Source organism: Magnolia sinica, chromosome 5 (assembly GCF_029962835.1).
Source record: "Magnolia sinica isolate HGM2019 chromosome 5, MsV1, whole genome shotgun sequence".
Taxonomy (NCBI): Eukaryota; Viridiplantae; Streptophyta; class Magnoliopsida; order Magnoliales; family Magnoliaceae; genus Magnolia; species Magnolia sinica.
The window spans coordinates 114,558,566-114,571,862 of NC_080577.1; the positions used below are offsets into that span (position 1 = coordinate 114,558,566).

The window sequence follows — 13,297 nt, forward strand, 5'->3', positions numbered from 1 at the left end:
GGAGACTTTTCAAGGTAAGGTCATCCACATTCCATACAGGATGTAGGCCTCACTTGCAAGTTCACCTATCCATTTTTCCTCTGCAATCCATTCATATTCAACAACCGCCCATTCCCTGTCATCTGCATGAAACACATCTGCTACTCAATTGAGATTGAAGGGGAAATTTTCAGCACGTCCCCACAAAGCACACCTGCAACATCCAGACCATCAGGTGGGGCCCACCTATCTAGTTTTCCATGGCATGATAATCAGGTTCATCCACTCATCAGTCATGTCACAAGTGCGGCAAACAAAGACAGTTTAGTGAGAAAATGACCGACTGTCCATGTCCACCTGCGCATGAATATACCTGATGAAAGGACTGGATTGCATGCATCTGTGCGGCAACAGCCCATGTGCCACCCCAGCATTTCTCTCTACAATATTTCATCAAGTTACAAACTGCACACTGAAAATGAACACTGCCGGCCCTTTTTTTTTCCATCTTTAACACTAATGCAATCTACACTCAGCTGAGATCCACTGTTTCTTTCTCCTCTCATTTATAACTACAAGAGCCCAAAAGGAATGCATATGTACACACAAAAATGCACTCACATACATCTAGTATACAGCTGAGGGCGGCGGGCCACCTCTCTTCACTTGCAAAAATCACATTCCTCGGATCACCTCTCTTCACTTGCAAAAATCACATTCCTCGGATTCCACCTGAAAATCACAGAGAAGTTGTATCAATAAGGCTTATGGTTTTAGGAATCGGTGACTTGGACCAACTCATCCATCCTGAATCGGGCTGAGTACACTCCCTCTCTCAATACTGACTCATGGTGCTGAACCAGACCAGACTTGATCAAGTCTGATTCAACTCGGACGGGTCGTCAATCCATGACAACACTGCTTATACATCCATTTATGATTCAGCGGGAGTTTTTGCACATGGCCACACATACTGGACCTGGTATATGCCTGTGGGACATCCAAGACTTGCATTGAGTGAGCCCCACAATGTAGATGACCCAGCTCAAAGATCAGGCCAGTAAACTAGCCAGTGGGCCCATGAATGTATAAAACAGCAGAGTTTTCAAAAAAGTTGCAAACTTTCCACACAGCGTGCATTTTACACCCGCCGGATGAGTGTTATGGCCTGTTTTCAGCGCTAGCTCATCGACGAAGTAGAGCACACATTCATGGTTTGGATGTCCCATGGACATGCCATGTGGGGTGATTGTGGACACATTACAGGTAAGGTTTCACTCACTGATGGTGATGTAGATATTCTTTTCAGGGCCAGTTTGGCAGGTAGATGCTAGAAAAAGAGTTCATCTCATTTTAGTTAAAATCATAATAATGTATTCGATTAGATATCACAAATTGACGATCTCTAATATACAATCACAATTAATTAAAAATGAGATGATCCCATTTGCAGGCGTCTGATAAACAGGCCATTACTAGTCTCTGACTGGATTTAAATTTCTAAAGAATAGCACGATATCAATCAATCAACACTCCGAGTTAACCATCAATCACTCACTATTTATACACACGGCACATTTGTACTCTATGCAGACTGTTAATCTTTTTGTACCCTGCCATGGATAGGTCATAGATTTAAAAAAGACACCAATCAGATGAACCCAGCCACATATTGGAGGTTTTTTCCCATTGAATGTTGACAGCTACTAGGACCTTTTCTTTTCCAACTGCCCATTTGTTATCATCAATATGTCCTCCGAATTGCTGGCCAGGATCACTCGACTGATATGAGTTTTTGGAGTACAGTTGGTTCATGGAAGGACCCAATGGATGAAAGGTTCAGATCACAAATGCATGTTGTGTACAGGAAATTGAGTGCGTCAGATCCTAAGTCTAGAATAGAGTGATTACCATGTGATAATGGTGCTCCATCTTCTGTGCTCTCCGACATGAACATGCATATGGGGTCAAGCGGAGAAGCCGGTAGAGTCGACGAAGGAATGCAGTAACATGGTTGTATATGCTGCACTCCGACAGTGTCATAGTGAGAATGATACAAGAACAAAACCATCATTTGAAAAGATTCTAGCACAAAGCCTTACTAAATCTCCAGGCACCTCTCATGGTGCATGTGGAGGGCATCCATGCCGTGCATCAAGTGGGTCTTGCTTTCCATCTGATCCAGAATATCGGGTGGCCAACTCATAATAAGGTGGGCAACCCTTGCACCAGAAAACTGACGGTAAAAGGCAAAGCTGTCAATGGTCCACATTCAATATATACATGCATCCCGCAAAATGAGCCCATTGGCCTGATATGCAAACTGGGTCATCTAGATAATGGGACCCACAGCCCACCTTATGTATGGCTCAGAGCTGGCCAAACTGTGCATGGAGGTGCATGTGGACTTAGCACAGCTCGAGTACAAATATTTTCAAATAAAGGGACAACATAAAACATCAGGCTGCAATCAACCTTGTTCCAGGAGAAGACTAGTTGGTGGTACGGAAGTTCTGGGTTTAAGACATGTGACTGTGGTCAAATGGATCGTTCTGGTGTCTTGTCATTGAGAAATGATCCAAGATATGGACAAGGGTAGCAATGGCAGAGTAGCCTACACGACTCAACAACCTCAACCTGGCTTTGGACTAGCCTGGTCCTGCAGGGCTTGGCCTTGCATGCCCTGCCCGATCAATTCTCATATCGGGACTGGGCTCAAGTCACTTTAGCCAGCCCGTCCTGGCCTGATGTGTTACATCCTACAAATATGCCAATCCAACCCTCAACTTGGCAACCCATCTATCTTGAATGTAGAGTGTTGGTTTCATTCCTCTAAAATATCCATTTCCTTGTGCATGTGGCTCACTTGATCGACGGATAGATTAAGAACATTCAAGTGGTAAATAGGGATTTTATTAGTTTTCGGACCGGTTGGGTTTGGGCTTGCGTTTACTGCGCTAGGCCCATGCTGGGCTTAGACCAGCTCAGTCCTTGGGTCTTTAAGTGTTGGATTGTGCCTAGACCTAGCCTAGCCCAGCCCGGACCAAACCTAGCCCATTGCCACCCCTATGCACAGACCATGTCCGTTATTAAGTTCAGTGAACCAGTCCATTAATATGGACCACATCTAAAAATTTATAACAGCTCCTGGCCATCCACATTTGACAGAAGTTAGGAGCAATGGCCTGGTAAGAGGTCCATCAATCAAGCAGTTAGGATTGTTTGATTGGATTTGTTTTTCTTTGTTTTTTTTTTTTTTTTTAAAATTTATTGGATGGCCCCAGTTGATCAGATGTGCATTGGCTGGATAAGAAAGAGGATCCATGCACCAAATCCTCAACGGCAGTTTATGCACTGGATCTCCTCTCCATAATCTTGTGAAATGAAAACAGGCAGACAAACAGGACAGGACAAGAGGGATGGTTGAATGTGATTCTCATCAATGTCCAACCAGGATCAGATGGTGATGGGATGTGGGACCCACTTCTAATCACTGCAGAGTATATGATGTATCCATGCCCAGTCTAAATCTGATGGGGAAAGAGTCTTGAGTGTTGGTTTGAATATTCAAGAAGCTCCCTACTTCAATGGATCCCAAGAGTATCAACGACTTCAATACCAAACAAAACACACTCACGCGTACCTTAACCTGTGCCTGTTGCATGATGAGAAGAAAATAATGAAACCATTTATGATACTTCGAGTGGCCCGAAACACCTGCAATTTCATCAAAATTTCAGTTTCTCCACGAGATATGATAGCCAGTTTGGGGGCACTTAAAATTACGAGAGAACCAGCATCTCACAAAATCCAACATCAGTTTTGCAAAACATTGTGGGTCCAACCCGCAATCATCGCATTCTCGTTTTGAGTTGGATTTTGAGGAAGGGAGAGCTCATCCCGCCACCTGCACGCACCAAATGGCTCCGACTCCACAAAATGACATGGCTTGAGCCTAATGCATTAAATTCTCATTCTGGAGCGCATCCAAACAGGTCCTAAAGTAACAGGCTGGTGAGAAGAGCAATGTACAGCTATGAACCTGTGATAAGAGATCTTTCCAAAGAGAACGCCCGCCAGGCTTTGCCCCTGATGTGAACCGTGTGACGCTGCTGGCAGACTGCCAAAAGTCTCTGAGCACGTAATATGCTTTGTAGAATAGGGAGGCCACTGTGTAATTTGCCAACACAAGGAGGAATCGAATGGGAACAAGTAATAGTTCCCAGAGGGAAGAGAAAACGGGAGAAACAGATTCCACTGGAAATGGAAAAAATAAATAAATAAAACAAATCTCACTGAGATGACACCTCTAACAATTGTAGAATAAATTGCACATAGGAAATACACAGCGTTCGATCGAGAATTTAGCGTTTGCCATTGACCAATAAACCAAACATGTGGTGCTTTAAAAAAAAACATGTGATGCCAACCTCTTGGTTGATCCAGATTGTTCATATGATGGGCCGAGCTTTGCTAGCCCACATGCGTATACAAGTCAGTTAATGCACATGCCATCACATATGCCAGTGTGTCAGACAGGTGAATATCCAAGCCATCTGTGAGGTGGACCTCATGATGCGGACACAAGTGCATTCAAGGTGTACCAACGAAGAAAGCGCCAACCACAAGTGTCGTCCTTGTGGATAGGCGACTATTGAGGAGCTGAAGACCTTTCACATGTGATTGGACATAGAGAAGATCCCACTTAGGGAAGACACATGTGAAGGAAGATTGGAGAAAGAAGACCGAGCGCCCAAACTTTTCCATACTTATGTTATTTGCGCGTTTTTGACTTAGTTAGGGGTCTTTTAGTAATTTTATATCTTTATTTGCTTATCCTAGGGGTATTTTAGTAATTTTATGTCTTTATTTGCTTATTTAAGTGGGGTGAAGCCCTAAACTCGAATTTCAACTATTGATTAATGAAAAGCAAACCCTTTGGTTGCCTCCTTCCTCTCTTCTCTCTAATGGTGCTTCTTCTCTCCCCTTGATCTTCTTCTTCTAATTTCTTATTGTGCCTCTCCAACTTCCTCAAGGTAATAATTTTTTTCCTTCTATTTTTCACTTTTGGCTAATTCTTCTTCGATCAAAATCTTGAGAATCGATCTAAACCCTGAATCCCCAAATTCTCAAATCCCTAATCCGAGAAACTTCTTAGTTCTTCGGACTAGTGACCTTCATTGATCGATTGGGTGTGACCATGCAAGATCGGGAGGTCTCATCCCTCGCCGGATCCGACCTAAGTAGTAATTGAATTCCATACTCCATGGTTGTAGTGATGGCCCGCTCCATTGCATGTTTCCTTTATGATTTTCTTAGTTATGATGATTACTGTTGGAATTTTATATCATTTATTCCTTTTATTTCCGCTGTTTAATTATCTCCATGAGCATGTATCATAATTAGGGTTGTCTTGCGTCACCTCACCCTATAGATGTCACTGCCCAAAGATGAAGGTTCAGTAGCAGTTCTATGATTTTAGAAATAAGTGGATGGGTTAGAAAATTTCGGCTGATTTTTCACAGCCATACAATTGTTCAGCTAATTGTGGCCCATTTGACTTGTGGACCAACCTGATTCTTGGAATAAGGAATTTACAGTGGTACCCTTATAATGGATGGCTTGGATATTGCAGCTGTCCACCATGCTGGCATACGTGGTGGCATGTGCATTAGCCAACTTGTACACACGTGTAGGCTTAGCAAAGCTCATGATGGGTCGGTCCTGTGGTGTATGGGATATGAGTCAAGAAATCCACCAAATGATCCTAACACTATGATTGGCCCCCATTAAATCTGGGTGACCAGTCATAACTGTCCATATTCATTGGATTGCCTAGATAATTTGAAGAGAGATATAAGGGCAGGCCCATCACATGATGGGCCCCAACAGCACATTTATACCATTTCCGGCAGTTCCCATTTATACCATTCCTGACAGGCCCCACTTACACCCACCTTTTAGTGATCCAAATTGTTCATATCATGAGTCCAGTGGTATATGGGAGACAGTTTAAAAAAAAAAAAAAAGAAGCTCCAAATGATCCTGACAGTTTGATTGCATCCGGGCCAACGGTCGTAGTTGCCCACATCCATCGGATTACTGTGAGAGAAACTGGGGCAGGCCCATCCCATCATGGGGCCTGACAGCTTGGGTTACGGAAAAGATAGGTCCCACTAGTACCACTCTCAGATTGAACCCCAAAAAAATTGATTGAGCATTGTGTGATGCCACAGTAACATGAAATAACTAAGTGTGTATGGTTGCACCAAATATCATGAAATTTCATGACTAATCAGTGCAATTTTGTGCAAAATATCATGATATTTGGTGCCACCAAACACACCCAAAGAAAAAAAGCAGCAAAATTAAGATAATCCAATAAAATGAGAGAGAATGGTTAGCCAACCATACCTATGGTCAATAAATAGGAAAAAAGAAGCCCAAACGGTGATAGGAAAACCTCAGCCAAGTAAAGGATTGTGCTATATGAGGATCCCAACACAACCCGAGCCGTGGAAAAACACAACCGTCCCATCTTGGCAAACATGCACCAAACAGGTGAGATGAGCTCTACAACCTCCATGACCGGCCCCATCAATGGTTTTGTTAGCAACGATATTGCCGGTCTGATTACATGGCCCACCATCAGAAACCACTTCACTGATCTCTCGAAATTTTGAAGGAACAACATTGTGCCAAGATACCTAATCCTAGAAATCATCTCCCATTTTTCAATCCAATCAAAGAGTGGGCCACAAAGGCTCGCTGCGGTCGCCTTCAAAAGGGGCACGTTCTTGTATAAATCATAAAACCCAATGATAACAGTCACAAGAGAAATCAAGGTGTATAGAGTTCTTGCGAGAGGCGGCATCCATGGACGGTAGGATTTGCACAATATGGGATAGGATTGGAGGAAAATGACCCAAGATGGAAGCCCTGACTCAAGCAATGCAAGGAGCCGGAGATCGGATGTGATTATCTTCCTTAATTTGGAATGAATGTTGCTGTCGTGGAATCGAAATAAAAGCAGTGTATCCAAGAGCTGAGCGAAATTGATATTAGATTCCTCTTTCGAGTCCATACCCTTCACTGATTTCTTTTGCTCACAGTCACCTGGCATAGAAACCGAGTCATGGTATGGTTTGTTGACCGGGTCTAGATAATCCTGTGGATGGCAGTCGGTGTTACATGATTTCCGATCATCACCATGATCATTTGCTTCTGGGGCACATTCTTGAACATCGAAGAACATATTTTCGGGAAAAGATTCAAACTGAGATGTAACGTGAGACAACCGCTCTTTGGAAACAAGAGAAAGATCCTGATGGCAAGTGAGAGGAGCATCCATATTGGATAACAGTTTCAAATTGTGCAGGAGTGATTGAGTTTCGGAAACTGTGCCTGAGAACCACGAAGATATGCAACTCAAAGACTGCTCGATGCTGTTGAATTCCCATTTTTTCATGGTTTTCACTTCCAATGCAAGGGACGTGTCTGCCTGCAAACACAATGGCACAAGAATAGAAGATCTAATGATGATAGCATGGATATAAGGAATTATATGGCGCTGAAAGTCGGAAAAACATATACTCCGACCAGGAACATGCTTTTGTACATGAGGGGCCAATGTGTGGCAATCCAGAATATTGATCTGATGAATGGTCCCCACAATGGTTTCGCCTATTTTTCCAAAAAATATACTCTGATGAGGAACATGCTTTTGTACACGAGGGGCCGATGTGTGGTGATCCAGAATATTGATCTGATGAATGGTCCCCACCATGGTTTTGCCTATTTTTCCATCAAATGTTGACTTTTTCCATATTGAATGGTTAGGATCTTCCAATTCGGGAGATTTTTGTGGCATACCCCACTGATAGTGCCGACCATCACATCGATGGTCCGGATCAGCCCCATGTGTGGAATCGTGTACCTCGGCAGTTTGCTAGCACTTAGCACCCTGTGATTCTAAGTAGGGCTGCAAATTAGGTTCGGGACATCTTGAACCTGATTGACCCAACCCAAGTTCGGGTTGGGTTGTCAAGGTCCTCGGGTCAGGTTAGGTTCAAGTTGGAAAACGCCAAGCCGATTTGAAATCAGGTTGGTTATAGGTTGAGCAAATTCAGTTCAGGTTAGGTCGGATTAGGAATGATCACATGTATTTGGGTAGGGTTGAGTGCAGGGAATTCAGATTGGGTTTTGGTTGGGGCAGCTGGGGTTAGAATTTGGGTTCAGTTAGGTTGCAATTGTGTCCTCTTGAGGTTTGGTCGGGCTCAGATTGACCCTCAACCTGACCCAACCTGCTTGGGTTGCAAACCTAGATGTATGATCATACATGCATACCTGAAGCTCATTCAAGAAGTTGATACCACGCACATCCTTCCAGGTGACCTCAAAGACTATGAAACCATGCAGGGCTTTGGACAAATCCATTAGAGGAAACAGTGAGTTCTCCTGCCATTTTTTAGCATCTATAACAGAGAACCATCTGGCTAGCTTTTCGTGTTTAGTACTGGTGGATTTAAGATGGTCATTCGTTGCAGTGTTGCTTCCTGAATTTTGGTTCATACATTGCACCCTGGTAATTAAAAAAGGAGACATTCTGTACTGGAAATAAGAAAGGCAAGCATGTCAGTAGGTCCAAATGACCTAAGAAATGATGAGGAGATTTGCATGAAAAGGATCGAGGGCTCCCTCCATGCACACCAACCAATGTGGGACATGCAAGATCCAGGCTATTCATCAGGTGGGTCCCACCATGAACATCGCCCACCCAAAATCAGTCTTATGTGCTCATTGGGCAGGTAACATGTGTATGATGAAGATGAACCACCGGTTGTTTCACTTTGGCCAACCATTTTCCTCAAACATGTGTGGTCTGTCTAATTAGTGGACGTAACTGATTTGTGGGCAAAGGAAATGTTCTAGTGGATGTATGGCCAGGAACTCTCACATGTGCAACATTGGCAAATATGCTCTTCACTCGAATCTCCTTAGCATTTTTTGACGATGGATTGTGGCAAAGCAGTTAACACAGTGAGAGGGGGATTGAAGTAACCTTGGCGACCATCAATTTCCATAACTTTGTTGATTTAGGGTGCTTGTTCATAAACCATGGCCGGTTATCGACAAGGATGAGGAGTTTATTACTCACGGGGGCAAAATATAAGAATATCCGTGACAAATAAGACTGTATATCCCTGCAGAAAGCATGCCATAAAATTCATTGAACATCTAACACCATCCATTAGAACAGCTATATAAACTGAAAATACATGCACAAATGTCTAAATAGGCATAGGAAATTAGGAATAGCAATTGCAAATTTCCCAACTTTGGTCATCATTGTGAATTAAACCAATGCTACCTCTATTTTGGTCATTTCTTCTATATTGAATTGTATTATTAAAACTCAGTTCAACCGAGAATCCAGACACACCATTGGCATTATGATACTGGTAGCCTAAGTTCACTGGGGATGTAGACTGAAAACTATGTGGATCGAACTGACAGCAAACTAGGAATGGTTCTGAATATCAGAGGGTGTATGAGCCCGGCTGAAAACCAGCACAAGACACACACATTGTATCCATATCGGACCATATTGGCAGAATTTTTTTGAATAAAAAAATTAGTATGAAAATATCAGGAAAATGGAGAAAAGACAGAAATTCACAAATATATATATATATATATATATATATATATATATATATATATATATATATATATATATTCTGGGACAGGCTAATAGCAACTGGCATCGCAAATTATATCAGGCTGATATGGGTCCCATATGTCCGTATCTGCCGATACGATATGGATATTCTGAACCATGAAATTAAGTTAGCATGGAAATGAATCTCTCCTCATAATGAATCAAGTAGTGAACTTGTTTTGAATGGAGAAACCTCATTACCTGTTAAAAAATACTATGACATCATCATTTTTATTTTTCTTGCAGCCCAGATAACGACAATTCAAATTTGATAGCAGGAAAAGGCAGGTATGGGAAACTTCCATTAGGTTTTTATTTTTTATTTTTTTTCTAACTTTCATGGGAAGCTATGAATTGTGCAAGGGCAAATACATGCACATGCACATGTCCATAATTTGACCATCTCTTCATTCCGATATTTGTAAGCAATTGCTATTGACAAATGACAAATGACACATAAACATCACTGTCATTTGTTTCGTAAGCATCGGATTATGTGTATTAGCATACATATACACATCGATCGCACTGCCAACTTATTTGTCAATACCATGTGATTTTATTCAAGTAGAAGGAACCAGAGTACATGCGTGTGTGCATGTGTACAAGTTGGAATAGAACCAATAGGGAATAAGATTAGAGTTTAGACTTAGAGGGTTTGGCTGTGTGCAATGGAGACCAAGAATTGCACCAGTTAGGAGTAGGTTGGTACAAGTTGGAGGTTCTAAAAGGGCAAGGGGAAGGCCCAAAAGGTTTTGGTGGAGGTAATACGAAAAGACTTATGACATACGGCTTAATTGAGGATATGGTCATTGATGAAGTGGAATGGCGCAACAAGATCCATAAAGCCAATCCCAATTAGTTGGGATAAGGCTCAGATGATGATGACACATGCACATGCAGGTGCATGTGCGCACACAGAGGAAAAGAAAACTGTCACTTACCCAATTTGCAGACTTGTTAAGGGATAAACATCAGGAAGAGTTTCCATTTGCTCGTCACGGAAAGCCTGCTAGGCCCTGTATTCGTCTTCCACCCACCAAAGAATTCCCCAGCTAGCAAATACAAAAGGAAGAATTTCACAAAACGACCAAACCTAGAAATGCAATAAATAAAAAAAGAAATAGGAAAGCTTGTTTTAAGATGACAAAAAATCCAAACCAATAAGTCAATCAAGTCTCAACTGAAAATTGGCAACTTAAATAACTACCATAAAATTGAGTAAAGAGGAATATTATCATAACCTGGCAGAGTATGATGGGTAATACTCTACTCATGCATGTAGCTACACAATAAGTGGCAGACATGTTCCCAATGTAGACAATTGAAACTGTTGTACCTCCACGGCATGCAGATGAGACACTGCTTCAAGGATATGAATTTTACACACAAAATTGAAATATTCAACATAGGACGATATGCAGGACTATTCTGCAGAATCTGAGAATCAAAATTCATAGCCCAAAACCATGCTAATCAGACTGCCCTAGCAATCTAATCTATGAAAAATTGCCAGCTGAATTCAAATGACTGACCATGTTTCCTTTTTATCCATCCATTTAATGGCCATCAATCAACAAATGGCATTATTCGATCAACACTGCTTTTGGGTTATGCCCCATCCATATCAGGGAACACAATTTGGATGGTCTGGATTGGAATGTCTGCTACAGGTACGATGGATGAGTAGGTAACTATGACCCTCCATATACAGCTAGAGAATTACATTATCCTCCTTCCAGAACGACAACATTCTTCCAAATCACAGTGAAAAAGAAAATCATACTCCTAAAAGGAAACCTTTTTCGCATTCAACACCAGTGGAACAATAACAGGAGGAGATGCACCATAGTCTGGCAGAGTATGATGGATCATGTGCATGTAGCATCGGCATCAACGTTGCATACATGTGAGTCAGTTCATACAACCCAAATCATGGGATATTGCATAAAAAAATAAAAAATGCATAGAAATTATCCTACCGTCCGATCTGGAAATCAAGAAATGCTTAAAAAGAAAATGTTTAAACGGTCCAAGTCAAAATAGGACCATTGGCATCATCTAATCTGTACGTCTTTTAAATGATTCTCCATCCACAGGGGGGGCCATGATTTGGAAGGTCTGGATTGACATATAATGTGAAACGTGCATGCCGAATGGCTGCATTAGTACAACCCACCATACTCTGCCGGACTATTCATAAATTTTCATAAAATAGAAGAAGAGTAACCCATGTGAAGAGAAAGAAAAGAATCCAACACAAAAGAAAGAAAATTCCCACAAAAAAGGAACAGAGCACGATTCTTTAAAAGATCTTCACAGAGACTCAAGATATTAGACTTGCTGGTAAAGCCAAAAAAAAAAAAAAAAAGGCCATTTTCCACAGACAAAAAATCAAATGGATATTCAAAAAAGGCCTTCTACAGATTGGATACTTTGAAAACAAAAATCCCATCTCCCCAAAAAGAAAAAAAAATCACAAAAAATACGCATTTTTCTTTAATTCCATACGGTGAAAAGCTCAATTTCGAGAGAGAGAGAGAGAGAGAGAGAGTCAAAAGAACAGAATCCAATCATTCAAAAAAGGCTTCTAGAAGATTTGAGCTTCTTAGGACTGGATTTCTGGAAAAAATAAAAAAGGAAAAAGAGAAAGAAGAAATCCTATTTCTAAAAAATAAGAAAAGCGTTTACAAATAAACCCTTGCATGAATTTCAAAATTAGGCCCATAAATTTTAGAAGCACGCACCTGTAATTCTCGATGCCTGGAATCCAGACAAGAGAAGAAGCAGAAGAGAAAGGTCGGCTTCCGACAAGATGCAAATATCGTCATTGAATGAGGCGAATCTCTTTTTCATTCTTCTGTTTCTCTCGTAATGGAATTCGCGGGAAGGAGGGAGGAAAAGGCGGAGAAAATCGCTGACAACCGAACGCCGGAACGCGAATTTCCTACCACAGTGGTTGGAGAGAGCCCGTGCAACGGAAAGCTCCGTGGGACCCACCGTGATGTACTTGTGAAATCCACTCCGTCAATAATATTATTCAGATAATATTAGGATGTAAATGAAGGAATGGATTATCTTATACTCTTGTAGGCCATACCATAGGAAAAGATGGGGGCGGGAACGGCTGCTATTGAAACTTTCTTTGCAAAACTGAAGTTTTGGATCAGGAATGCATTTCTTTTCTCTTCATCCTTGTGGGATCCACATCATGAACGGATCGGATGGAATATAAACATCACGGTGGGCCCAGAAAGGTTTCGATGATGGACGTTCGCATCCCCACTATTCCTTGTGGCGTGGATTACACCACTATTCCTTGTGGCGTGGATTAGATGAGCTCTGGACCAGCCTAATTTTTGGCTCGTTTACTAAAACGATCTGGAAATAAATGAATAACGGATCGGATTTCATACACATGTCATGTGGCCACACGGAGCTTTTTGTTGCACGTGTTCTCTCCACCAACCGCTATTGGAAATGGGCGTCCGTGAACCTCCCGTAGAGGGATACTGCTATACGCGACCGACGTCTTTGGGCAGTATACGCGGGTTTTCGATTCTTATAAGTGGAGCCCATGGTTCGATAATCCAAACC

The 13,297-nt window shown here is 41.9% G+C and overlaps 1 protein-coding gene across 7 annotated transcripts; it reads right to left on the reverse strand.

Annotated features, from left to right (window-relative positions):
* Nucleotides 1-452: 452 nt before the first annotated feature.
* Nucleotides 453-12,846, reverse strand: LOC131246834 (uncharacterized). 7 transcript variants are annotated; one of them, XM_058247262.1, is made up of 9 exons: nt 12,448-12,843; nt 10,645-10,755; nt 9,041-9,182; nt 8,326-8,589; nt 6,394-7,480; nt 4,022-4,149; nt 3,623-3,696; nt 1,891-2,002; nt 453-711 (listed from the first exon to the last, which is right to left on the reverse strand). In XM_058247262.1, exons 2-9 carry the CDS (start codon nt 10,689-10,691, stop codon nt 679-681), a joined length of 1,887 nt encoding a protein of 628 aa, XP_058103245.1. In that variant the 5' UTR covers nt 10,692-10,755; nt 12,448-12,843; the 3' UTR covers nt 453-678. The 7 variants fall into 7 exon arrangements, with proteins under 7 accessions (XP_058103245.1, XP_058103241.1, XP_058103244.1 ...); XM_058247258.1 differs by having other exon boundaries at nt 4,022-4,236; nt 12,448-12,827; XM_058247261.1 differs by lacking the exon at nt 12,448-12,843 and adding an exon at nt 11,501-12,236 and having other exon boundaries at nt 4,022-4,236.
* Between the last annotated feature and the right edge of the window lie 451 nt (nt 12,847-13,297).